This window comes from Drosophila miranda, chromosome 4 (assembly GCF_003369915.1).
Source record: "Drosophila miranda strain MSH22 chromosome 4, D.miranda_PacBio2.1, whole genome shotgun sequence".
In the NCBI taxonomy this organism is placed as follows: Eukaryota; Metazoa; Arthropoda; class Insecta; order Diptera; family Drosophilidae; genus Drosophila; species Drosophila miranda.
In genome coordinates this window covers 1,476,929-1,503,567 of record NC_046677.1, presented here as the reverse complement: position 1 = coordinate 1,503,567, position 26,639 = coordinate 1,476,929, and the positions used below count along the sequence as shown (strand labels likewise).

At 43.5% G+C, this 26,639-nt stretch overlaps 1 protein-coding gene across 2 annotated transcripts in view; it reads left to right on the top strand.

The window, feature by feature from the left end:
- The window catches only part of LOC117189156 (protein argonaute-3), a 339,488-nt gene that overhangs the window by 263,908 nt on the left and 48,941 nt on the right, over positions 1–26,639 (top strand). The window contains exons 6-7 of one of the 2 annotated variants that reach the window (XM_033394225.1): positions 17,474–17,606; positions 17,686–17,736. In XM_033394225.1, the coding sequence (XP_033250116.1) occupies positions 17,474–17,606; positions 17,686–17,721 (169 nt within the window). In that variant the 3' untranslated portion in view covers positions 17,722–17,736. Of the gene's footprint in view, positions 1–17,473; positions 17,607–17,685; positions 17,737–26,639 lie in introns of those variants that run through there. The other variant, XM_033394224.1, reaches the window with a different exon arrangement.

Sequence of the window (26,639 nt, the reverse complement as noted above, 5' to 3'; positions counted from 1 at the left end):
ACCACTCTAGCCAGTGGCCAACGCATTGGAGGAAGATTTTCGTCCTTCACCAGAACGAGATCGTTCTTGCAGATGTTTTGCGCGGAGGTACGCCACTTCGCGCGCTCTTGCAAAAGAGTGAGATACTCTTCGCGCCAACGGCTCGAAAATATTTTTTGTAGTTGGGTGACCCGCTGCCAGCCATCCAGACGATGGTAGTTCAGCTTCGTTAGGTCAGGCTCGAGGATTTGCTCATGGGGGCCGCCTAAAAGCAGATGAGCAGGAGTCAAAACGTCAAAATCATCAGGATTTTCTGAAAGCGAGAGCAAAGGGCGAGAGTTAACAATTGCAGTGATCTGACAGATCAGAGTGCGCAGCTCGTCGAAGAACAGATGGTCCAACTGAGCGGTACAGGTGATATTTTGCGGTCTTCACGGCCGCTTCCCACAACCCGCCAAAATGCGGAGAGCGAGGTGGGATGAAACGCCAGTCGATCGAGTCAGCCAAGCAGGATTCATGGACCTCCTTCATATGCGGTTCGCTCCAACAAAGCTTCTTTAGCTCCAGAAGCTCGTTCTTGGCCCCAACGAAGTTTGTCGCATTGTCCGACCAAATTTGATTTGGCCTTCCTCGAGTGGAAGTAGAACGCTTTAGTGCGCCTAGAAACGATGCGGTTGTCAAATCCTTTATGAGCTCCATGTGTATAGCCTTAGAAGTGAAGCAGATGAATACGCTAATGTAGCACTTGATCGGAGGCCTCGTGCGGATTTCTGATCGGTAGAAAAAAGGTCCTCAGTAATCTACTCCAGTGACTTCAAAAGCTCGAGATCCTTCCAAACGTTCCTTAGGTAGGTCTCCCATGATGGGTTCAACCATGCGCGGCCTAGTCCTGAAGCATCTCACACACTTGCTGACGACCCTTGACACTGCTTTAATACCTCCAATGGGCCAATATTCCAGCCGAATTTTGGATAGCAAGGCGCGAGGTCCGGCATGGAGGTTTCTTTCGTGATAATATCTTATCAGCGCAAAGGTAATGGAATGTCCCTTTGGCAGAATGAGCGGGTGCTGAGCGTCAAATCCTAGCGATGAGTTGCCAAGACGACCTCCAACTGTAAGTAGTCCAGAATGATCGATGAACGGGTTGAGCGAACTAATAGAACTGGATTTCATGACTTGACCATTGCGCCGAGTCTCCTTTATGTCCATCCACAAATTTGCCAGCTGAATGTGTCGAATTAGAAGATGCGTTCCTTGCCGAATATCAGAAACGGTGAGTCCTGGATGCCTAAGACGATGTATAAATTTATGCATGTAGGCGAATGTGCGGCATGTGGAGACGTGATTAGCAATACTCTCTTGCGAAGATCCAAAGTTGCTATGTTGTTAGCAGGAGATACAGGCCACTTATCCTTGGAGCCTAGCAAAAAGGATGGGCCGTGAAACCATAGCTCTGACTGGATAAGATGGCTGGGAAGTGAGCCTCTCGAGAGAATATCAGCAGGATTTAAAGATGTGGGAACATAGCGCCATTCCATTCCATTTGCCACGAAAACTTGAAATTTGGCTGGCTAGATAATGCTGTTGACGAATCCGATCAGGAATAGAACCGACCTGTAAAGATTCCCATGTCCTTTACATTCTGCATGATTTTCGCAAGCAAATGGGCTCTTTAGCGGCGCCACTCGCGACTTTGAGCACAAAACGTGGCTCGAAGGCTGGGCTTCCCTGGACACGACATACACGCAAGCGCCATATGCTTCTAAGCTGGCATCACAGAATCCGTGAACTTCTGTAGCCACACTAGAACGAAGAACCAAGCGAGGAAATGAGATCCGAGAAATACTTGCCAAAACGGGTAGAATCTTGCCACCCTACCGGTCTAGGCTAAATCTTATTGACCTGCCGTCGTTGCACCATCGCAGAATATGCAATGGCGTAATGTTCGTGCACAAGCTCCTTCTTGGGACTGTTGACTCCCAAACTCTCTTGGGTCAGATTGACTTGGCCGTTCCATCCAGACCTACCCGTACTTTTAGGCCTATCCGTCTACCCATATGTAGGTCTAATTATGCTGATCATGAACCTTTTAGGGTTTTATGCCATAATTATAACTCCCTCTGTCTAACCCTATCCCCTGAACTGTCTCTTAAACTAATTGCATGCAATATTTATAATCATTTAAATTTAGCTAACTTTTAACTTATCTTTTTCTGCCTTTAGTAACTAAGTACCATTATTAACAGATAATTTGTTAATTTAATAAATAAATAAATAAATAAAAAACTATTTCTTAAGTCCATCCAAGTTGAATGCAACGCTGAGGGTAGGCTTTCATCCCAATCCAAATTTTCTCTCCAAAGCTGCTGAAGGAAGATTTTCGCTTCCATCGTTAAACTTTAGGAACTTCTCTATGTCATCTTCAGGGGTTCCCTCAAGTACTTCCTGGTGACTGGAGCACCATTTCCTAAGTCTAAAATTACCACGGGACAGTAAAGCTGATGTTTGGTGCATCTTGTCCATGACCTGTGCGACCGAATTACCGCCCGAAATAAGGTCATCCACGTAAAACTCCTGCCGCAGAGCAGCTGAGCCAAGAGGGTAGGACTCACCCTCGTCGATGGCCAGCTGGTGCATTGCGCGGACCGCTAAAAATGATGCAGCCCTCGTCCCGTATGTGACGGTGTCTAATGTGTAGACTTGAACCTCGGACTCGATGGAATCTCGCCATAGGATGCACTGATACAAATTGTCGGGTGGTACGCAGCGGTACATTTTACAAATGTCCCCAGTGAGAGCGACTGGATATGTTCGAAAGCGAATCAATATGTTAAACAATGCAGGCTGAATAACAGGGCCTGTCATCATCCCATCATTTAGAGAATATCCAGTTGATGTAGCTGCGGATCCATCGAAAACGACACGGAGTTTTGTCGTCGTACTGTCCTCCTTTAGGACACAGTGATGAGGCAAGAAATATTTGCAGAGGCTACGGGAATCAGGGTTGACTTGGTGCATATGATGCAAATCAATGTACTCCCTCATAAAGGCGGAATACCGCTCCTTGAGTGTAGGATTACGCTCCAGTTTTCGCTCCAGACTGATGAACCGTCGATAAGCCTGAGCATAAGATTCTCCTAAACGATCACTATTGTTATTTAGTGGCAGACGAACTGCATACTCCCCGGATGGCAACCGTGAAAGGTGGCTTACAAAATGTGCTTCACAATCGTCTTCTTCTTTGGTATTCAAACCAGCCTCCACACAATTCTCGACTTCCCAAAATATACGAAGAGTTTTATCGAACCTTGCTTCCATCTCAGCTATCGAATCTGGACAATTGTGCGTGGCCAAAAGCGCCGAGCTTGATACCTTCTGTCCACCGCCAGATACGATCCACCCAAGCCGGGTCTTCTGCAGAAGAGGCAGTCCATCGGTGAGTTTGATTTGCCCTACGCAGAGGAGATCATAAAAAACGCTCGCATTAATGAGAAGATCAACCCGTTGAGGATTGAAAAATGGACGATCAGCGAGCTGAATGTTAGACGGAATACTCCAATCGGATACATTTACTGTCATACTTGGTTGAGAATCGGTAATCGTGGGGGCGATGAGAGCAGTAAGCGTAGTTGTGTAAGCAGAGGTGCGAGAATGCATACAAATGCTTATGGTGGATCCCTCAGTAGAAACGCTGGTATCGCCCAGCCCAGACACAACTGCAGACGATTGAGTTCTCCTAAGCTGAAGCTGTTGGGCGAACCTGGATGTGACGAGATGTAGCTGCGATCCTGAATCTAAGATGGCACGACAAGGAACTAAAACGCCAGACCGATTCTTCACGAGAACCACGGCTGTAGCCAGAAGCACGACATCAGAGTGAAGACCTTGGGCAGCAAGAGAGGTGGACGAAGGTAGAGGCGAGCTGCTAGCAGCATTTTGAGCAACGGAAAGAGTGTCCGGTTGAACGGCCAGATCGGGAGGAGTAATACCTGGGCAGCTTTGTGTTGTGGGCTGTATACTATCGAAGTGCAACAAACTATGATGCCTACCGCCGCATACTCTACATTTTCCACTATTGCATGCGCGGGTCCGGTGCCCCAGTTTAAGGCAATTGAAGCATAGGGAAAGCTTCTTCACTTCTTTGTGGCGCAGCAACGGTGAGAGATTTCCGAATATCTTGCAAGAGTATATTCCATGGTCCGCTGAGTGGCAAAAGACGCATACAGACGGGTCGGCGGAAGAGTTGGAAGCTACAAACGTTTTCTTAACCTGCGTATAGGAATGGTTTTTTCCCACCTGATCGCTACTAGCGTGTGTCGCTGTAGCATATTCCAATCGCTCCATTTTCTGGCAGCGTTGCTGCAAGAATTCGAAGAATTCCTCTGCGGTAGGTATAGCATCCGACGACGTGTGCTCCTCTCATTTGGTTTGCGTCTTCGAATCCAACTTCTGCAGCAGCATGTTGATGACCATGAATCCTGAAATCTCCTCAGCAGTTGCCAATGTCTGCAACGCTCGCATGTGTAAATTGATTGCATCCGAAAACTCCCGAAGCCTTTTAACAGAAGGCGAGTCTACCCTCTTTAGCCCAAGAATCTTCTTGATGTGTGCCTGGAAAACAAGTCTTTTGTTATTAAAGCGTTTATTAAGTATATTCAGAGCCGCACGATAATTGGCACTGGAGAGCTCCAACGATCGAACCGAATCCAAAGCCGCATCAGCGAGGCAAGAGCGAAGGTGCTGAAATTTCTCGATGTCACTGAGATCCGCATCTGCTTCAATCACCGATTTGAATATTGCCATAAAATACGAAAACTCGACGTATCCACCAGAAAATTTAGGCACCTTCAGCTCAGGAAGTCGCTGCTTGTGAGCCATGATGATGGTACTATGTCCGGAATGGCTTGGCAGAGTCGTAGAATTGGCAGCGGCGTGTGACTGGCTTACTTCAACAGCAGCCAGCAACTCAGCTTTCAACGATATGAAAAGAGTATCGAAGATTTCGCGCAGCTCACTCCCAATCTCGTTTTGATCGAGAGCCTCCAATTCATTATGGGCCTTATTGAATTCCTCTCGAATTTCTGCCAACATATCAAGGCGCACCTCGACTTCCGCGGCGGTCAACTTATCGATTTTATTCCCCGCGAAGGATTCGCCAAGACTGTGCAATCGATCATATAATGACTGACTTTTACGCTTATACAGACTCAGTCTGGAATCAGCCACCACAATATTTCCGCCCGCGCCTGTATTCGGATCGTTGTCCATGTTAACCGTTGTGCAATTCGACACAACAACGGAAAATGAAATACCGCTTAAGCGACGATGTATAGACGCGAGAGGGAGAATGCAAGACACGAAAAGTCAAGAACCGCGGCTGCAGCTGCGCAGAGAATGAGAGATTCGACGCTTAAAATACCGGAATTTGTATATAAATATTCCAGCCGCTTTCTCACTGAACTTGCACTTTAAACTGTTTTTCAACGTGCACCCAAATGTATTTGTTGGTAGTTAAACTACCCAACAACAAAATATTGTATAATTAATAAGTGTTTTAACGGAACGCGATTAAGCAATGGTTTTATATCACGTCGGGGGGTCACCAATGTTTGAGATGCCAAGCTTTTTTGGCACCTATTTGTTTCAAAAATGAAAAGAGAATTTGGGTTAAAATTTATAATTCGTATTTAATCTTGGTGGCTTAGCGGAAGCAGATTGCTTGCTATGGCCAGATAAAATTTATGCGAGATCGATATGCAACCAATGCGCAGAGGGGTTAGCATAGAACTAAAAATAGACGACGGCGTTAGATCAAAGTAATTGCCGAAGTGGCTGCGGCAGAGAGCCCCTTTAGCGGGAGAGCGCAGCAGCTCTGCAGAAAGTCAACGTTTACTCTCTTTTTTACTCTCTGCTCATACAATAATAATGCTTAAAGTTACGGTTATTCTTCAGCGGCTGGCCCGAACAGCCTGTTTAGCTCGTATTTTTTCAAATTATTAATTGAAACTTTCGTTTCATTAATTTATTTTATACACTGTTCCTTCATATAGGAGGGAAATCAGAATTTTTTATTTTCTACCTTTAGCTGTCAGTGAACTAGACACTTGTTCAGTCTCAAAGGAGCTGGTTTAACTCCGTGCTCTTATCACAGGAGGAACACAACGGAGAGTCTCGAAGGACCAAAATGTTAAGACCTTAAAAGAAAAGTCTAGACATTTGCGAGTTGAGTTGTAAATTCAAACTCAATTTTTTTCTTAAAATCAGAGCCTTATATGTGATTTGACAATGAGGTAGGAGGTACAATTTGGTAGTCTATAATTATCGTTAGACCTACGCAGAGGATACACTTTACTGAGGGTGGCTATTTGAGTACATGCTTACTTTTGTTTTATTTTAGGATCGCATTTGTTAAGTGTTTTCTTGTGTTTTGTTGTCGTATTAATGGGTTACAGATCTCTGTTTACACCCGTGCAGTCATAACTTGTCTACTTTATGTGATTTCTTTAAAAATCGGTTTCGTTACATGAGTGAATGTGTACAATAATATATTTATGTTTAAACACTGTTCCTTGCCGTTAATAGTCAGTGTTATAGTCATTACCTTTCACAATGTAGTAGCAACTTTCGTAGTGATCCTAAAAAATTCTATTCGTTCGTTAACTAAGCGTAAGTCAAACGCTTTTCCTCCGTCCCTTCATTACCAGAACAAAACAGAAGCTTCTGCTGTTGGTATTGCAAATTTATTCGCTACCTTTTTCCAAACAACGTACTCGTCTCATATTTACAACGCATCCACTCCGTATCCGTATCAGCTACCTCAAGCTAACAGCATTTTTCTGCCCATTTTCGAGGAAAGCGTTGTTCTGGAAGGTTTGTCATCTATGGACATATCGTTTTCTACGGGTCCAGACAAGGTACCAAGTTGCATTTTAAAACACTGTGCCCAGTCCCTTTGCAAACCCTTGACCTTTCTCTTCAACCTCTCTTTGGAACAGTCTTGTCTCCCAGTAATTTGGAATGAGTCCTACATCATTCCGCTTCACAAAAAAGGTTCAAGATCAAATATTGAAAACTATCGTGGTATCGCAAAGCTTTCCGCCATCCCGAAGCTTCTTGAGTTCCTGGTCACCTGGCAACTGCAACATCTTTGTTGCAGCTTGATATCTCCGTCGCAACACGGCTTTTTCAGACATCGTTCAACATCGACTAACCTTCTTGAGTTTTCTAACCTAATCCAAATTTTCAAATTGGTTTGCAGACGAATGTAGTTTTTACGGACTTCAGCAAGGCATTCGATTCTGTGAACCATGCTCTGCTTATTCACAAGCTCTCTTTATTAGGGTTCCCAACGAATCTTCTAGATTGGATTTTGTCCTATCTCTCTAACCGTACTCAACGTGTTTTGTTTTCTAACGTGTTGTCAAATACTGTTAATGTTACTTCAGGTGTGCCACAGGGAAGTCATCAGGGCCCGCTTCTGTTTATTTTATTTGTGAATGACCTTCCTCAAGTTATAACATACTCTACTACACTAATGTATGCTGATGATGTCAAAATCTGTCTTTCTTACTCTGATTGGTATTTGCACACACGCCTTCAACTTGATCTAAGTGAACTACTATTGTGGTGTTCAACTAATCTTCTTTTTCTGAAACTTTCCGAATGCAAACTTATGACATTTTACCGTCGCGCTCCTCATTTTGTCCCATTTTTATTTATTTATTAAATTAACAAAATTAAAACTTCGAGTTCAAATGATCTCGGAGTCCTTTTTGATCATAAGATGTGTTTTAACACCCATATAGCTGCAACTGTAAATAAAGCTAAGGGTGTTTTAGCGTTCATCAAACGTTGGTCCATGGAGTTTGACGACCCGTATGTTACGAAACAACTGTACATCTCGTTAGTACGTCCTATATTGGAGTATTGTTCTTGTGTGTGGAGCCCGCAGTATAAAGAGCAGCAGGTTGTTATTGAATCCGTGCAAAAGCAATTTTTAATTTTTGCCCTTCGTAACTTTAACTAGGACTCGGGTAGAATCTTGCCACCCTACCGGCCTAGGCTAAATCTTATTGACCTGCCGTCGTTGCACCATCGCAGAATATGCAATCGCGTAATGTTCGTGCACAAGCTCCTTCTCGGGATTGTTGACTCCCAAACTCTCTTGGGTCAAATTGACTTGGCTGTTCCATCTAGACCTACCCGTACTTTTAGGCCTATCCGTTTACCCATATGTAGGTCTAATTATGCCGATCATGAACCTTTTAGAGTTTTATGCCATAATTATAACTCCCTCTGCCAAACCCTATCCCCTGAACTGTCTCTTAAACTAATTGTATGCAATATTTATAATCACTTAAATTTAGCTAGCTTTTAACTTCTCTTTTTTCGCCTTTTGTAATTAATGTACCATTATTAACAGATAATTTGTTAATTTAATAAATAAATAAGATAAGCATCTCCCCAACTCAATTTGACACCATTTGCTCTGCCAAATTTTGGCCGGAGTGTTTGGTGGTGAAGGAGTTTAAGGCTAAAAGAAAAATAGGCCCCCCATAACCCTTACAAATCTTTCCAGTGTGCGATCCTCAACCTCAACTTCCTCTTCCTCAACTTCCCGTCTTGCTTCCACCTTCCCAAAAATCTAACTTCTCTTTTAGGCTTACGTAGTAAGCTCAGCACTCTTTTCCGGGCTTCTTTCTTGTGTCCCGCTTTCTTGTCCGATTAGATCTGGAAAACCCCCTAGGTTTACAAAAGAGTTATCCAGCCTAAAAATGTTTAAATCAAGCCTTTATAAAAAATTTCAAGAAGTTGGTTTTCCTACTTCTCACTCTCGCTATGTAATAGCTCGGTCAAACTTTTCAGGTCTTTATGCTCAATGCTATAAGAACTACCTATCTCGATGCAGGATACGTTTTTCTCAGGACCCTAAACAGTTTTACTGCTTCGTAAACACTAAGCGTAGAACGAACGCACACCCATCCTCGCTATCATTTTGTAATACGCCGGCAAATAATGATCAGGCAATTGCCGATCTTTTTGCCCAATTTTTCCAAACCACCCATTCTGAGGAAAGCTACTCTGGTCATCCGTACCCATACGGCTTACCGAGGTCGAACGGCATTTTCATTCCCTTGTTAAATGAATGCTCTTTACTCCATGATCTTCGACTAGTTAAGCCGGTGTTTTCACCGGGTCCAGACGGGGTTCCAGGTTGTGTACTCAGGTACTGCGCCGAGGCGCTGTGTGGACCCTTGCTTATACTATTCACCCTGTCCATTGATTCTTCTTGCTTCTCCCCGATCTGGAAGGAATCGTTTATAATTCCTCTCCATTAAAAAGGTAGCAAGTCTGACGCAACAAATTATAGAGGTATAGCAAAGTTATCCGATATTCCCAAAATGTTTGAGAAGGTTTTAACTCCGCACTTGCAACATCTCTGCAAGTCACTTATATCTCCAACTCAGCATGGATTTATAAGGCGGCGATCAACCACCACGAACTTGTTAAAGGCTTTCAAGGTAACTTACAGACGGATGTTATTTACACCGACTTTAGTAAAGCATTCGACTCTGTAAACCATTCCCTTTTAGCGCATAAACTTGACCTTTTAGGGTTTCAGCCCAACCTCTGAGATGGATTTGTAGCTATCTTTGATCCAGGTCTCAAAGAGTCCTCTTCAAAACCTCGCTCTCTTCACCAGTAAAGCTTTCTTCGAGAGTACCACAGGGCAGCCACCTAGGACCCTTAATGTTAACACTCTTTATTAATGTCTCGCCTTCGGATAATGTTAAACTCTGGGTCCAGTATAAGGACATTTCAGTTCATTCTCGGTGGCAATCCGATCTCAATAACTTTCAGTCATGGTGTTGTGCAAACTTGTTACACCTTACTCTTTGCTCTGCGGGGCCTTAACTGGGATGCGGGTGTGAGACTCCCATCTTACTCTAGTAGACTGCTATTAGTAAACCTCCCATCCTTAGTTAACCGTAGAAAAATGCTTGGTGTGATATTTATGCACAACTTGATCAGGGGTGACAAAGACAGCCCTGATCTGTTGAGCCGCATAAACTTAACGATTCCTATAAGATTCCATCATGACACCTTAGGAATTTCTTTATGTCTTCCTCAGGGATTCCGACACTTCCTGGTGATTAGAGCACCATTTCCTTAGTATAAAATTGTTACGAGAAAGTAAAGTTGACTGCGACTACTTACCTCTAGAAAGAAGATCATCCACGTAAAACTCTTGCTGCAGAGCCAAGCTGAGCCAAGAGGGTAGGACCCACTCGTCGATGGCCAACTGGTGCATTGCGCAGACAGTTAAAATGATGCAGCCCTCGTTCCGTATGTGACGGTGTCTAATGTGTGGACTTGAATCTGGGCCTCAATGGAATCTCGTCATAAGATACACTGATAAAAATTATCAGGTAGAGATACTCTTATGAAGAGGTACATTTTACAAAAGTTTTCAGTGAGAAGACTGGATATGTGCGAAAGCCAATCAGTATCAGCCTATGATCATCACATAATTTAGAGTTGATGTAGCTGCGCATCCGTCGAAAACGACACAGTGATGAGGCAAGAAATATTTGCAGAGGCTACTGGAGTCAGGTTTGACTTGGGACATATAATGCAAGTCAATATACTCCCTGATAAAAGCGAAATACCGTCCCTTGAGTGTATGATTACGTTGTGTATGATTTTCACTCTAAACTGATGAACCGTCGATTTGCCTGAGCATAAGATTCTCCTAAGCCATTAGTATTATTCGTTAGCGGTAGACGAACTGACTACTCCCTGGAAGGCAACTGTGAAAGGTGGCTTTCGAAATGTGCTTCACAATCTACTTCTTCTTTGGTATTCAAAACAGTATCCACACAATTCTCAGCTTCCCAAAACATACGAAGAGGTTTATCCAACCTTGTTTCCTTCTTAGCTTCCGAATCTGGAGAATTGTGCCTTGCCAAAAGCGCCGATCCACCCAACCCGAGTCTTCTGCAGAAGAGACAGGCCCTCGGTGAGCTTGATTTGACCTACGCAGAGGAGATCATAAAAAACGCTCGCACCACTAAGGAGATCTACCCGAGATGAAAAATGCAAGTTCGAAAAGCTAAATTTTGGATGGAATGTGCCAATCAGACACATTGACAACCAAGTCTGGTATGAATATCGGTAATCGTGGAGGCTATCCATAGATTTAAAAAAAACTATGTCCAATTTGTGTACCCACACAAGAAGTAATGAGTTGGAACGTTGTGAGATGCTGCTACGGCCGCAACAATACATTTATACCCGATACTTAGTCAATATGCCTCTCCTCCGTCAGATGGCGCCAACATTGAACGACCAAGAGCGTGTGCGAGAGGGAAAGAACGTCAGTTAGAACGTGTAGGGCGCTGCGTAGCCACTGCAAATTGATTTGTTGCTCTTGGTTATAATAATGTTCCGATCTGATCCAGATTCGGCAATCTGGTAGGTATAGTCATTTTCTATTATTGTGAGTTTTTAATTTTCTCGAATTTTGATTTAATAATTTCGTCCTTTGTGGGTGCTGAAGGTGTTGGGCCGAAATTTTGTGACGTATCACAGAAGGCAGTGATACAGTCTGTCTTACAGTCTCTGAGCACTAGGCGCTAATAGGGACGGACAGACGGATATTGACGGTCTTATCGATGGTATCATAAGTTTAAATGTTAATTTTAATTGGTGTTAACTACTTGATACTCTGTGCATTACATTCCGCCCTCCTGCTCATCTTCATCTGTCCCAGATGATAATATATCATCATTCTCTAAGACAAAACGCCATAGCTTCATATTGTCACTGCTCGTTGCGTTGATGTTTGGCCCCTCGACTTGAGCCACCTTTCTGACGCCATAGCGACCGTTCCGCTTTACCCTGGTGACTTCATATGGGCCTAAATTCTTGCTGGCCAACTTGTGTCCTGCGACGAACTGCGTCCTCTTGATCGCGACCATGTCCCTACTCTGTAGCCGTACTCTGCTCGTCGTTTTTTTTATCATAGTTGCGCTTTTATACCTCTTGCGCCTTCTCAATATTATGTTTCGCTTGGTGTTTCGCAACGTGCAGCGTTTGTAGTGGTGTGTCACCTTTGTCAATGCAATGAATGGCCTTTTTGGGTTTCTTTACAACGGGCTTGACAACCAATTACATGACATTGTAATCCTTCCGACATAGCTTCATTCATACTATCGTTTCCCTACTGGGTGGCACTACGACTTTGTGCGATGCATAAATATTCCTCACATGGCCTTCGTTTTTACTTTCACTTATAGGCCATTCTACATTTTCATATTTCAAAAGCCATAACGGATCAAAAATAGCCGATTCTCTTTCGTAGTGATCAGACGCGTTTTTGTTTTGCGCTCCGCATTTTTCCCTTTTGTTTTGAATAAACAGCCGGTGTTTTCCTAAATAAATTCTAATTAAACTTCTTAACCAGACAACAATCTGGAAACCTATTCTATTACGCGAGTGCATGCCTTTTGATTTGTGTTAAAACATTATTTAACTTTTTATTTTTTGGCGTCGGCTTGTGCTTGTGTTTGTGTTGTTGCAGTGAGTGAGTACGCATTACATTGCATTGCAGTCCCCTCTCGTCTGGTAGCTTTTGTTGTTTTATCACTCTCTCGCTATCACCTCAACTTCAATAACTGTTCTTTCTCTCTCGCTCTTTAAACTTTCTGAGCAATAGCGCTCTCTGCTTAGTAGCTCTCGCTATAACCGCTCTCCACTCTGCTCTCTTTTTTTACCAATTCCGCTTTGAGCGCTGTCTGGCACATTGGTCTGATACCAATTTGTTTTGCAAATAATAGTAAATAAATAAATAATAAAATGGAATACGCTGTGGTCTGTGCCAAAAAAAGCTGTAAGAAGCAGATCACCCACGATCAGCCGAATGTCCCCTGCTGGCTCTGCGACAGCGTAGTGCACGCAAAATGCGCTGGATTTTCTGGCCTCGTGAGTGATGCTATAGCCAAACGTAATGGCTTGCATTACAGTTGCGAGGCATGCCGTGCGGTGGAGAAAGACATGGTGGCTTTTATGAGGCAGACGCGGAGTGGCTTTAAGGAGCTGACCGTTGGTTTTAAAAACCAATACGATCGGCTCCTAGCCATGGAGGCTCAGTTTAGCGGTTTAAAACTGTTGAATGAGTCTCCGAGGCGCAAAAAGGTCACTCCGCGGATCTGCAATTGCCAACCGTCACTCAGCCGTGCGCCGCCGAAAAACTGACTCCGACCACTCCAAGTGTGCAGCAGTTGATCTCGTTTGCCACTCCAAGGGCAACGACAGCTGCTGGCGATGCAGATTCGGTAGCCGAATTCATCGCCTCGGAGAATGTGCAGCCAAGTACGTCTGCAGCGTCCGTGTCCGTGGTGTCCGCAAGTTCGCTAGTTGTCCCGTCTATCCCGATCCCACCAGTAAATAGACGTTCCGGACCTCCGGATATTGCCACCACAGGTACTAGGCCTGTGGTGACTAAACCACTGGTGGGAGTCCCACCAAAACGACAAGTTTTTGTTTCACGGCTGGCCCCTGACCTCACATCTAATGATGTAATTGCTTTTATTCAAAGCAAAATAAAAGCCGTGGGTTTAAAGGTGGAGAAATTTAACTTCTCTTATGCCAGGGAGATAGCCTCGTTTAAGATAAGCATCTCCCCAACTCAATTTGACACCATTTGCTCCGCCAAATTTTGGCCGGAGCATTTGGTGGTGAAGGAGTTTAAGGCTAAGAAGAAGAATAGGCCCCCCATATCCCTTCCAAATCTTTCCAGTGTGCCACCCTCAACCTCAACTTCCTCTTCCTCAACTTCCCGTCTTGCTTCCACCTTTCCAAAAAACTAACTTCTCTTTTAGTAACCTATCAGAATGTAAGAGGCTTGCGTAGTAAGCTCAGCATTCTTTTCCGGGATAGTGTTGCATTTGCTTCCCACGTTATCGTGTTTACTGAAACCTGGTTAAAGCCGGACATTCTTAGTTCCGAGGTTTTGGCAGGTCGGTACACAACTTTTAGAAAGGACCGTTCGTCTCGACGTGCAGGGGGGCTTCTAATTGCAGTGGACTCTTACTTCACGTCGGAACACTTCACAGTCCAAGTTCAACAGGAACTGGAATTCCTGTGTGTAAAACTGATTCTTCCCGCTTTCGCTATATTCATTACTTGCTCGTATATCCCACCTTCTTCGGATATTTCAATTTATGAGCAGCACTTGTCCGCTTTAACCGCTGTTTCTTCCTCGCTATCTGATAAAGATCGTATGATAGTTCTTGGTGACTTCAACTTGCCAGGAACTGTTTGGTCTTCGGTAAACGAGTCTAGTATCCTAGTGCCCATGTCACGACATGACTTTGTTGACGGCTTGCTTGACCTATCCCTGTCTCAAGTCAACCATGTGAAAAATTCCTTGGGTCGATTGCTTGATCTGTGCTTTGTATCGGATCCGACCATAGTGTTGTTAACCCGAGCCCTTCCGCTCACTATACCTGAAGACGCCTACCACCCTACTTTCGAGGTGTCGCTAGATATAGGACCAACTGTATTGAATCGGTGGAGTAGGCTGCCCGAACGTGTCCGCTGCTTTCGTAAAGCCGAGTTTGCGAAGCTTAATAACCTCATTAGGGATTTTGATTGGTCCGCTTTGTACTTGTGCACTGATATCATAAAAGGCACAAACATTTTTTACAATGCTCTTGGCACATTTTTCGATTCTTGTGTCCCGCTTTCTTGTCCGACTAGATCTGGAAAACCCCCTTGGTTTACCAAAGAGTTATCCAGTCTAAAAAACTTAAAATCAAGACTTTAAAAAAAATCTCAAGAAGTGGGTTCTCCTACTTCTCACTCTCGCTATGTAATAGCTCGGTCAAACTTTTCAGTTCTTAATGCTCAATGCTATAAGAACTACCTATCTCGATGCAGGATACGTTTTTCTCAGAACCCTAAACAGTTTTACAGCTTCGTAAACAGTAAGCGTAGAACGTCCGCACACCCACCCTCGCTATCATTTTGTAATACGTCGGCAAATAATGATCAGGCAATTGCCGATCTTTTTGCCCAATAATTCCAAACCACCTATTCTGAGGAAAGCTACTCTGGTCATCCGTACCCATACGGTTTACCGAGGTCGAACGGCATTTTCAGTCCCTTGTTAAATGAATGTTCCCTACTTCATGATCTTCGACTAGTTAAGCCGGTGTTTTCACCGGGTCCAGACGGGGTTCCAGGTTGTGTACTCAGGTACTGCGCCGAGGCTCTGTGTGGACCTTTGCTTAAACTGTTCACCCTGTCTATTGATTCTTCTTGCTTCCCCCCGATCTGGAAGGAATCGTTTATAATTCCTCTCCATAAAAAAGGTAGCAAGTCTGATGCAAAAAATTATAGAGGTATAGCAAAGTTATCCGCTATTCCTAAAATGTTTGAGAAGGTTTTAACTCCGCACTTGCAACATCTCTGCAAGTCACTTATATCTCCAACTCAGCATGGATTTATAAGGCGGCGATCAACCACCACGAACTTTTTAGAGTTTACCTCTTTCATTATTAAAGGCTTTCAATGTAACTTACAGACGGATGTTATTTACACCGACTTTAGTAAAACATTCGACTCTGTAAACCATTCCCTTTTAGCGCATAAACTTGACCTTTTAGGGTTTCCGCCCAACCTCCTGAGATGGATTTCTAGCTATCTTTGTTCTAGGTCTCAAAGAGTCCTCTTCAAAAACTCCCTCTCTTTACCAGTAAAGGTTTCTTCGGGAGTACCACAAGGCAGCCATCTAGGCCCCTTACTCTTCACACTCTTTATTACTGACTTGCCTTCAGTATTAACATACTCTCGAGTACTTATGTATGCGGATGATGTTAAACTCTGTGTCCAGTACAAGGACATTTCATTTCATTCTCGCTTGCAATCCGATCTCAATAACTTTCAGTCATGGTGTTGTGCAAACTTGTTGGACCTCAATGCCTCGAAATGCAAAGTTATGACATTTCATCGTTCTCGCCCTTTGTTGGCTCCCTACACCCTATTTGGTGGTTCTCTTGAGAGAATTACCCTGGTGGATGATCTGGGTGTTATGTTAGACCCCAAGTTAAAGTTTTCCGAACACATTTCTACCATGGTAAATAAGGCCATGGGCGTGCTTGGGTTTATAAAGAGGTGGTCAAAGGAATTTGACGACCCCTATATAACAAAGACTCTCTATATCTCGCTTGTTCGTCCGATCTTAGAATACGGCTCCTGTGTATGGTGCCCTCAGTACAAAGTACACCAGGACCGTATAGAATCAGTACAGAAAAACTTTTTACTCTTTGCTCTGCGGGGCCTTAACTGGGACGCGGGTGTAAGACTCCCATCTTACTCTAGTAGACTACTATTAGTAGACCTCCCATCCTTAGTTAACCGTAGAAAAATGCTTGGTGTGATATTTATGCACAACTTGATCAGGGGTGGCATAGACAGCCGCATAAACTTCACGATTCCTATTAAACTGACTAGAAATTTTATACCGTTGTTCCTTCCACTTTGTAGATCGAATTATTCCTTGCATGAACCGTTTAGGGTCTTATGCTCGGATTATAATTCCCTCTACCATATTATATCCACCACTAATTCTCTTCCTCTTATTAAATTATTAATCCTTACACACCTTTCTATTAATTAGTAATTGTAGTGGTATTTGTATTTTGATTGCATGCTTAGTTTCTGAGTAAGTTTAGTACTAATTTTCCTCGAATGTTAGTCTAATAGCTATCTTTCTTGCATGTTCGCGTTTGGTTCGGCTACGCACCGCGCGTCATGCGGCAGCGCCCCTCGGTCGGTTGGGCGGGAGGAGGGCTGCGTTTTGCCTGGGATCCGCGCGCAACAGCCTTCTGCTGGTGTCACACGGGCCACTTGACGGTGCAGTAACTGCATCGCCTCTTGAAAGATGCAGTCATTGCATGTCAACGTCCAAAGTATGACATACACTCCGATAATGATGTCGTGTACGATATCAATAAAAATAAAATCCTGCTCAAAATATTTATGTGCAATTCTAAATCTTTTTTAATAATGCCTATTATGCGCGCCACTTCATCTATAGCCGTTCGCAGACGTATGTCTGCAGCGTACGTCTAAGGCCCTCATACCGTCTATAAAACCATCTATTTGGTGCAGCATTGTAAGCCAGTCGTAGGATCCGCTCTATGTCTATCGCGAACTCTTGAAGCGACTCTCTGTAACGATCAACCCTGACCTTCCGCTCCAAGCTATGAACTTCCCGCATGTGGTCACCTCCATATCGCCTTAACAGCCTTGAAATTCAATTTATCTGCGTCGAGAATCGATCGCTGCACATCGGTAGAAAAACCCTTCAACCAAAGCGCCATGGTTTTTTACTAAACATTATTAAATTAAATATTTAACTAATTAAGTTAATATAGTGATAGTTTCTTAACAGAATACATTTTCATAGACTATTGTTCGTTTTCAGAGATGGCGTTGGAGATGGTCAACTAAGTACGTGCTCTAGGTACGAAATTCCGCAATTTGCCTCTATTTGCGATAATCGTATAAAATTGACATTTATCGTAGTTCAAAAACGCATTAATACTCGGATTTTTTCGGTAAGATACCAATACTATTTAAATATGCTAAAATAGTTTTGCGTTTAGTTATTTTCACTGATATAAATTTATCACGCAGATACAGATATATCTCATAGCATCTCATAACAAATGACCAAAACGTTAATAGAAGAAGAATCTCTATCAAGAATTAAAGCGCCGAAAATATTATGTCTCAAATGTCACTGCTGTAGTATTAACTAAATCTAAAAACATTAGACAGATGATCATTTGAAACGCAACCAAAAACCAGGGGTAACGTGATATTCGGTACTCAGTCAGTATATATGTGAGCTTATTTATATATGTTATTATTTATGAAATTTATGTAATATTTTAAAAAAATTACTGTTTGCAAGGGGGCGGATCGAGACGTTGCTATCCGGCGTCGAATTGCAGTATGTATACAAATGAAGAAGTCAGAATGGTTCCAATAAATGTGTTCCATGTATTTTCGTATATGTGCGAATATATGCACGACGGGGCAGGTTGTAGCGGGGGTGGAATCGAAACTTATTCTAGCTTACATGCTATGACAACGGTAAACGACGTGCGGATCGTAAGAGCGCACAGAACCGAGAGAGTGAGAGCTAGGCAGAGGGCGATCTAACTGGCTGTTAACTGAGCGCGGTACTCAGCAGCGATAACAGGCTGGTACCCTGGGGTGCTAACATCGCGGTTGCCCTGTTACAGCTGCTTCCCTGAATTTTTATAGATCGCAGTAAAAAGGTCTCGGAACGAAGGCCAGCGGACGTAATCCCCAGCGAAAACTTCTATGTCGCTTGGGGCAGTCTGCAGCTGCCGTGGAAATCTGGCTGTGCGGAAGGACGGACTGCTGGTTGTTGGAGCTGATCAGTGAGATCAGCAAAGCACTGTTCATACACCGTAAAGCAGTCATCGAATTTCGATTGAAGGTCCGCTTCAGCCTGCGAACCCTCTTCAGCCACAAATGCGAAACAATTCTTATGCTCTACCTCAACCTCCGCCCACATGCTTCGGATTTGGTCCAGGCCGTGGTAGGCGAGGCGGATGGAGTTCGGGGATCCGGAAGGCTTATTCGCTCTCCGAAATGCGTAAGTACGGCAGTGGCGGCGGATTGAGCCATTGTGTGGGAGTGTCGAGAGCAGCTTACACTGCTTTGCGTACGCGCTGGCACCTTAAGCGGGACAGGCGACGGGAACAGGACCGATTTTGTCTTCGCAACAGCGGAACTTGTGGTGAGCCCTGGAGTACCTGGGGACTTCACTTTGCGAGTCACCGAGGTGGCCGCTTCTGGGGCGGAAGAGCTGCTTGGGCTTTTGTTACCTGGAGAGGTCACCGGTAAAAGTTGTTTGTTCTCCTCGCGACCTGTTAGAGTAGATACGGATACCCCAACAAGAGCAGAAAGAAATATTTATTTTTCAAAGCCACTATTATCGTAATATACCGGAAGGTCTCGAGCTTTTGCTGGAAAGCACTTATTGGATCAACTTGGATTGTTTACGTTTACTCTTGGTAGAGGCTCCCAAACAATGAGTGATTCCAATTGCTGAAGAGCTGAGGAGAGGAACTGTCACACGGACTATGGAAATATTCGAAATACTGTCAGTATGGTGTTCCTCCGTTTAGCTTTGCAACGAATTAGGTAGTGGGATGTTGACTGCGAATGAAATGCAGAAAGAATTTTTTTTTTCTAGTCATCAAGCTGACTGCTGTATGTGTGGTGGAAGCCGTTCGGAAAAAATAACATAAGAAAATACACTTGGCACTCGGGCGCATTCAATGGATGTTGAACCGAAAAACTAGTTAAACAGTTATAAACTGTGGATTTTCGATTAACTTTGTCAAACCTTTTGATATTTGTTTCGCGATTTAATATAGCTGAGAAAGCTACTATCGGTGTTGATAGTGATCGATAGGTCGCCCAGCCCTAGGCTTACGGGTGGCTTACGTCGGCTTTGATGAAAGGCGTCTACTGCTGGCGATCGGTGTTGCATTACATGAGGGAGCTAGGAATGTGAGACTCCATGGTTTTATGCTTAGCTTTAACTGGTCCTCATGAGTGGCATGATTCTAGGGAATCGACCTCTTGAGAGTGGCCTGATTCTGGCGTGGTTGAATCAATGGGGTCTATTGATTGGAGTGAGGAAAGAATCATTTATTGATTCTGGGCGGTGTCTTGTTACTTTTGGATAGGGTGGGTGAAACATAATGTGTATATGAAGTGGAGAATTATGGATATGTCACTATATAAGTTAACAGATGTTAACCAAGTTGGCCACTGGGTGGAGCGATTTCTGCAAGATCGCTGAGTAGGCAGATTCGCTGATCCCACGCGGCCGCCGATAACGCCGGATGCCAGCCTGCATCGCACACCAGGCACGAGGCACAATGTCAGCGTTTCTGCTGAACTGCGACGGGCCCGACGGACGATGAGTGACGGCTCGAGACCGGGAGTTTGGGTACCTTAAGTTTAGTTTATTATTGATCCGCCGAGTGGCCACATCATACTTGGTGTTAGCCTTGTGGTTTATAATAACTCATAATTACGAATAAAGTGTTCAACAAAGCGGTCAACAAATAAAACCGGAAAGAAAAAAAGTGAGAACGAAAAATCTGAAAACTGAAATAAAGGAGAGCGAAGACAAAGCCCGCTCAACAAACTTAAAGAACAAATTCGGTCAACGTGTAAAAACAAAAGAAACAAGACGTGAACAAAATAAAATCTGAAATCTGAAACAAAGGAGTGCGGAGACAACGCCCGCTCGAAAAAGTTAAAGAAAGCAAGCAAAATATCTAAAACTTAAAATATATGAGTACTCTAAAAGTAGCACAGGAAATTACAAGAAGTGCGTGCCAAAAGTGCATCAAACAACTCGTAGCCCCGAGTATAAAGAAGGCTGCCAATATCTCAGATGAGTATTCATCATAACAATAACGATTTATTAGAACTGTTAGACGATCTTAGCTTAGATTTAGATTTTGAACGCGGCCCGGGGGAACGAGCAGGAATTAATGGACGCTGCACAACTCCAAGCCATTGTGCCGCGGCGGTCGGCTCTGCACTGGAGGTACAAAGGGCTGACTTTGAACAGCGTTTACAGATAGTAACCAGCCAGCTGCAGGCAGCGAAAATTACGGCACCCGAGGCCAAGGCCTCGATCTAAAATCGGGGTACCACTAAATTACGCGATCGTGAGTAGACCTAATTTTCGGTAAACGGAGGTAAATATGAATTTTGCCGTCTGCCATTTGGCCTAAAGAATGCTTCAAGCATTTTCCAGCGGGCCATCGATGATGTGATGCGGGAGCATATCGGTAAGATATGCTACGTGTACGTCGTGTCAACCGAAGGCACAAGAACGAGCCCTAATACGGTTAAGGCAATTCAAGAATTTAGACAACCATCCACCTTGTTGGGTTTGGTTTAGTCAGCTACTGCAGGTGCTTCATAAAGGACTTTGCTTAAATAGCAAGACCTATCACCAGCATTTTAAAGGCAGAAAATGGTAAGGTCAGCAAACAGTGATCAAAATCCATTCCTGTTCACTTTGACGAGGTACAAAAACAGGCCTTTGACAAGCTAAGGAACATTTTGGCGTCGGAAGACGTTATTCTCCAATACCCAGACTTTAACCAGCCGATTGACCTAACCATTGATGCCTCATCCAGAGGCATTGGGGCGGTGCTGTCGCAAAAGAACAGACCAATAACGATGATATCCAGGAACCTGAAAGATAGAGAAGTGAACTACGCGACCAATGAACGAGAGTTGTTGGCCTATACCTATACGGAAAGAGCGACGTAAACATCTGTACAGACCATCAGCCGCTGATTATTGCTGTTTCTGACAGGAATCCCAACTCAAAAATAAAGCGCTGGAAAGCGCGAATTGGTGAGTATGGCGCAAGGGTCTTCTACAAGCCAGGCAGGGACAATCATGTAGCAGACCCGCTGTCGCGGCAAAACATTAATGTATTAGAGAGCCCGAGTCGGTCAGATGCAGCTAAAATCCACAGCGAGGATTACTTACTTATGTAATCGAAGCCGTTGACAAACCTTTGAACTGCTTCAGGAACCAAATAATCCTGGAAGAATCAAATACCCCTTCCAAGCAGTTTCACCTCATCTTCTCCGAAAAAACACGCCACAAGATTGACTTTGTCCATTATGATACGCTTCTAGATTCCATTAAGGAAGTAGTAAAGCCTGGGGTCGTTAATGCCATCCACTGCACCCTGCCAATACTGGCGTTTGTGCAAAATTACCTGGTTAAAGCTTTTCCGGACACAAAACTCCGGTACTGCAAAGCCTTGGTGACGGATATCACCAATGACGTAGAGCGAAAGGAAATAGTAGTCACCGAACACAATTGGGCACACAGAGCAGCCCAGGAGAACGTGAAGCAGGTGCTGCGCGATTACTACTTTCAAAAAATGGAAAGGATCGCAGCAGAAGTAGTAACAAACTGTAGGATATGTCAAACGGCCAAATACGATAGGCACCCTAGGAAGCCGGAATTGGGAGTAACTCCAATACCAGCAAGGGTAGAGACATTGACATATTCTCCACCGCAGGAAAATATTTTCTCACTGCGGTCGAAAAGTTGTCAAAGCTTGCAATTACACATTACACAAAATACGAATTCTGCAATTGGTAAACATCTTCCCAAACGTCAGAACCATTTATTGCGACAATGAGGCAGCCTTTAAGTCCGAGACTATTCGGTATTTGTTAAAGAACCAATTCGACATTGATGTGGCAAATGCACCCCCGCTACACAGCACATCAAACGGACAGGTGGAACCCTTCCACAGTTCCCTACTTGAAATTGCCAGATGCCTAAAACTCCAACGCCAAGTCGCTGATACGGTTGATCTAGTCGTTCTAGCGACTATTGAATACAACCGAACAGTCCACTCGGTCACGAATAGAACACCCGTTGATGTGGTTCATTCAAGCTTTGACCTTGGAGAGGAAATAATGTTGAGGTTAATGAAGGCGCAGCAAGAACAGCTTATTAGGAAAAACCCAGGCAGACAAAACAGGACGTTCAACGTAGGAGAGAAGTCCTGCATCTTCGTGGCGATGGCGTACGTGCCTGGGCCGATATTTGGGAATGCGTCGGCTTTGATGAAAGGCGTCTGCTGCTGGCGATCGGTTGCATTACATGAGGGAGCTAGAAATGTGAGACGCCATGGTTTTATGCTTAGCTTTAATTGGTCCTCTTGAGAGTGGCCTGATTCTGGCGTGGATGAATCAATGGGTTCTATTGCTTGGAGTGAGAGAAGAATCATTTGTTGATTTTGGGCGGTGTCTTGTTACTTTTGGACGAAAACATAATGTGTATATGAAGTGGAGAATTATGGATATGTCACTATATAAGTTAACAGATGTTAACCAAATTGGCCACTGGGTGGAGCGATTTCTGCAAGATCGCTGAGTAGGCAGATTCGCTGATCCCACGCGGCCGCCGATACCGCCGGATGCCAGCCTGCATCGCACACCAGGCACGAGGCACAATGTCAGCGTTTCTGCTGAACTGCGACGGGCCCGACGGACGATGAGTGACGGCTCGGGGAGTTTTGGTACCTTAAGTTTAGTTTATGATTGATCCGCCGAGTGGCCAAGACATACTTGGTGTTAGCCTTGTGGTTTATAATAACTCATAATTACGAATAAAGTGTTCACAATATGTATTAAAACTTATTATTACTTATATATGTAAATTTTTTTTTACATTTTTTTATTTAAATTTTTTTGTAATTATGGTTGATCAGACCGTTATCAAAAAAAATTTTTTTTTTGTTTTTTTTTATTTATTATACATGTTTAACCTATCTTTATGAACTTTTTGTGCTTTATTATTACATTGTTATTGGTTTCTATTCTTATGACCTTAAATGGTCCTATAGAAACTGGTTCTAACTTGTGACCAGTCTCGTTTTTTAACAAAACTTGTCTCCTAATTTTAGCTTAAAATCCAAAACTTTATTATCATACAATTTCTTTTGCTTAGCTTTATTTTCTTTTAAAAGTATTCTCGCTCTTTTATAAGCGGTTTCTAATCTAAATTTAACCTCTCTAGCGTAATAATCTATGTTATAAAATGGCTCTATTCTATCTAAGCTATTAAATTGAATCGGTAGGTTATATTGTTTACCAAATACAATTTCGTATTGCTTTCTTTGGGACAAGAAGTATTGGGCCATTGTATTCTGATACGGAAGGTTGTACTATTTTATCCGAGATGAGTTTTGTGACTTGTTTGTTAGCTTCCTCTTTGTGAGTATGAGGTATTGTGTAATTATACCCGATACTCAAAATTAGTATTGGGGTATATTAGATTTGAGGTAAAAGTGGATGTGTGTAACGTCCTGAAGGAATCGTTTCCGACCCCATAAAGTATATATATTCTTGATCAGAATCAATAGCCAAATCGATTGAGCCCTGTCTGTCTGTCCGTCCGTCCGTCTGTCCGTTCCTATTAGCGCCTAGCGCTCAAAGACTATAAGAGCTAGAGCAACGATGTTTTGGATCCAGACTTCTGTGATATGTCATTGCTACAAGAATATTTCAAAACTTCGCCCCGCCCACTTCCGCCCCCACATAGGATGAAAATCTGTGGCATCCACAATTTTAAAGATACGAGAAAAACTCAGAATCGTAGAGAATGACAATATCTTTTAGACTGCAGAATCTGAATTGGATCGTATCATTATTATAGCCAGCATCAATAAAACAATTTCATTTTTTGTCGCACTGTCTCTCTCTAACACACACGTAGCATAGCCGGCTTTGCTTAGCGTAAAACATTAGCGCCTAGATCTCAGAGACTATAAAAGCTAGAGTAACTATATTTTTGATCCACACTCCTGATATATCGGACCTTGACAAGTTTGTTTCAAAATTTCGCCACACCCCTTTCCGCCCCCGCAAAGGACGAAAATCTGGGGGTATCCACAAATCTCAGAGACTATTAACGCTAGAGTAACCAAATTTGGTATCCGCACTCCTGTTAGATCTCACTATAAAATTTATATCTCAAAATTCCGCCCCACCCCCCTTCCGCCCCCACAAAGGACGAAAATCTGTTGCATCCACAATATTGCACATTCGAGAAAACTAAAAACGCAGAATCATAGATAATGACCATATCTATCAGATTGCTGGATCAGATCAGACCATTTTTATAGCCAAAAGGAACAACTCAATTTGCAGTGGCTACGCAGCGCCCGTCGACACGCTCAGACTGATTTTCTGTCTATCTTTGTCGTGTCGTTTAATATTAGCAGCGTCTGCCGGAGGAGAGCCATACTGACTAATTATCGGGTATAAATGTAAAGTTGCGGTCTCCGCAGCAACTCACAACGTTCCCCCTCGTTTTTAGCTTAAGATTATGACAGTTTAGCTATAGGAAGAGATCCGTATACCATTGCACTAGCTTTGGCAAAGCTTATTGTTTATTTTTTATTGTACATCATTAATAATTCTTCTAGCAGGCTGTGGAAAGTTCACTGACACAATTCCCCATAAAGTTATATGTTCTTGATCAGCATCAATAGACGAGTCGATTGAGCCATGCTGTATGTCCGTCCATCCGTCCGTCTGTCCGTTCCTATGAGCGCCTAGTGCTCAAAGACTATAAAAGCTAGAGCAACGACATTTTGTATCCAGACTTCTGTAATATGTCAATGTTACAAGTTTATTTCAAATTTTCGCCCCGCCCCTTTTCACCCCCACAAAGGACGAAAATCTGAACCAGATCGTATCATTATTATAGCCACACGTTTCATAGTCGGCTTTGCATATCGCAAAAAGTGAGCGCCTAGATCTCAGAGTCTATAAGAGCTAGAGCAACCGAATTTGGTATCCACACTCCTGTGATATCGAACGTGCACAAGTGTATTTCAGAATTTCGCCCCACCCCTTTCCGCCCCACCCCTTTCTGTGGCATTCACAATATTAAAGATACGAGAAAATTTAAAACGCATAATCATAAAGAATGATCAGATATCTACCAGATTGCCGGATCAAATCGAAACATTTTTATAGCCAAAAGGAACAAATCAATTTTCAGTGGCTATACAGCACGCGACGACATGTTCAGACACGTTTTCTGTCTCTCCCGCAGGCACTCATTGTCGTTCCATGTAGCCATACTCACTCTGTATGTGTGAGAGTGAAAAAAATTTAGATTGTTTACTTTTCCGAGCACGTCTTTATTCAACTCATCCGCCATTTATAATGATCGAGCGTTCATCTACATACTTTTCATTTGGCCGTCTCTTCGGTATTTTCCTGGAGTGGCCGTACATTAATGGATTCTTAATCTAAGCTAGGGATGCCGTATTGGCTGATATAGGTTGTAATGGGGCTGCCGTACTGAGTGATAGGGATTTTCCTACCACAACTCGGCCATACTGACTGCTGGATCACCAGATCCAGTTAAAGATAAGGGAATTCTATTGCGGCTTACAATTCGTATACTTAGTATATATTACCATTTTTCTTATATATATATATAGTGACATATCCATAATTCCCCACATCCCATACACATTATGTTTATGTACAATTCATCCACCCCATCCACACAAGTAACAGGACCCCACTCAAGAATCAATAACTGATTCTTCCCATACTCCAAGCTAGGGCCCCCCATAATATAAACAATGGACCACATTGTTTCATCAACATTAGAATCACGCCACTCTCGAGAAATCGATTCTTTAGAATCACGCCACTCATGAGGACCAATCAAAGCTAGACATAAAACCAAGGAGTATCACATTCCTAGCTCCGTCATGTAATGCAACACCGATCGCCAGCAGTGGATGCCTTTCATCAAAGCCGACGCATCCCCAAATATCGATCCAGGCACGTACGCCACCGACACGAAGATGCAGCCGAGGAAAGCAACGCCCGAAGCCAGAGTCGGGAGTTCCAAGAGAAGGGCTCATGGAAACTAGCCAGCAGCAGAGAGATCAGTTCCGTTTGAGACAAGCAGACGTAAAGTTAAGTCGGGGAATTCAACCAATCTTGTGACATAAA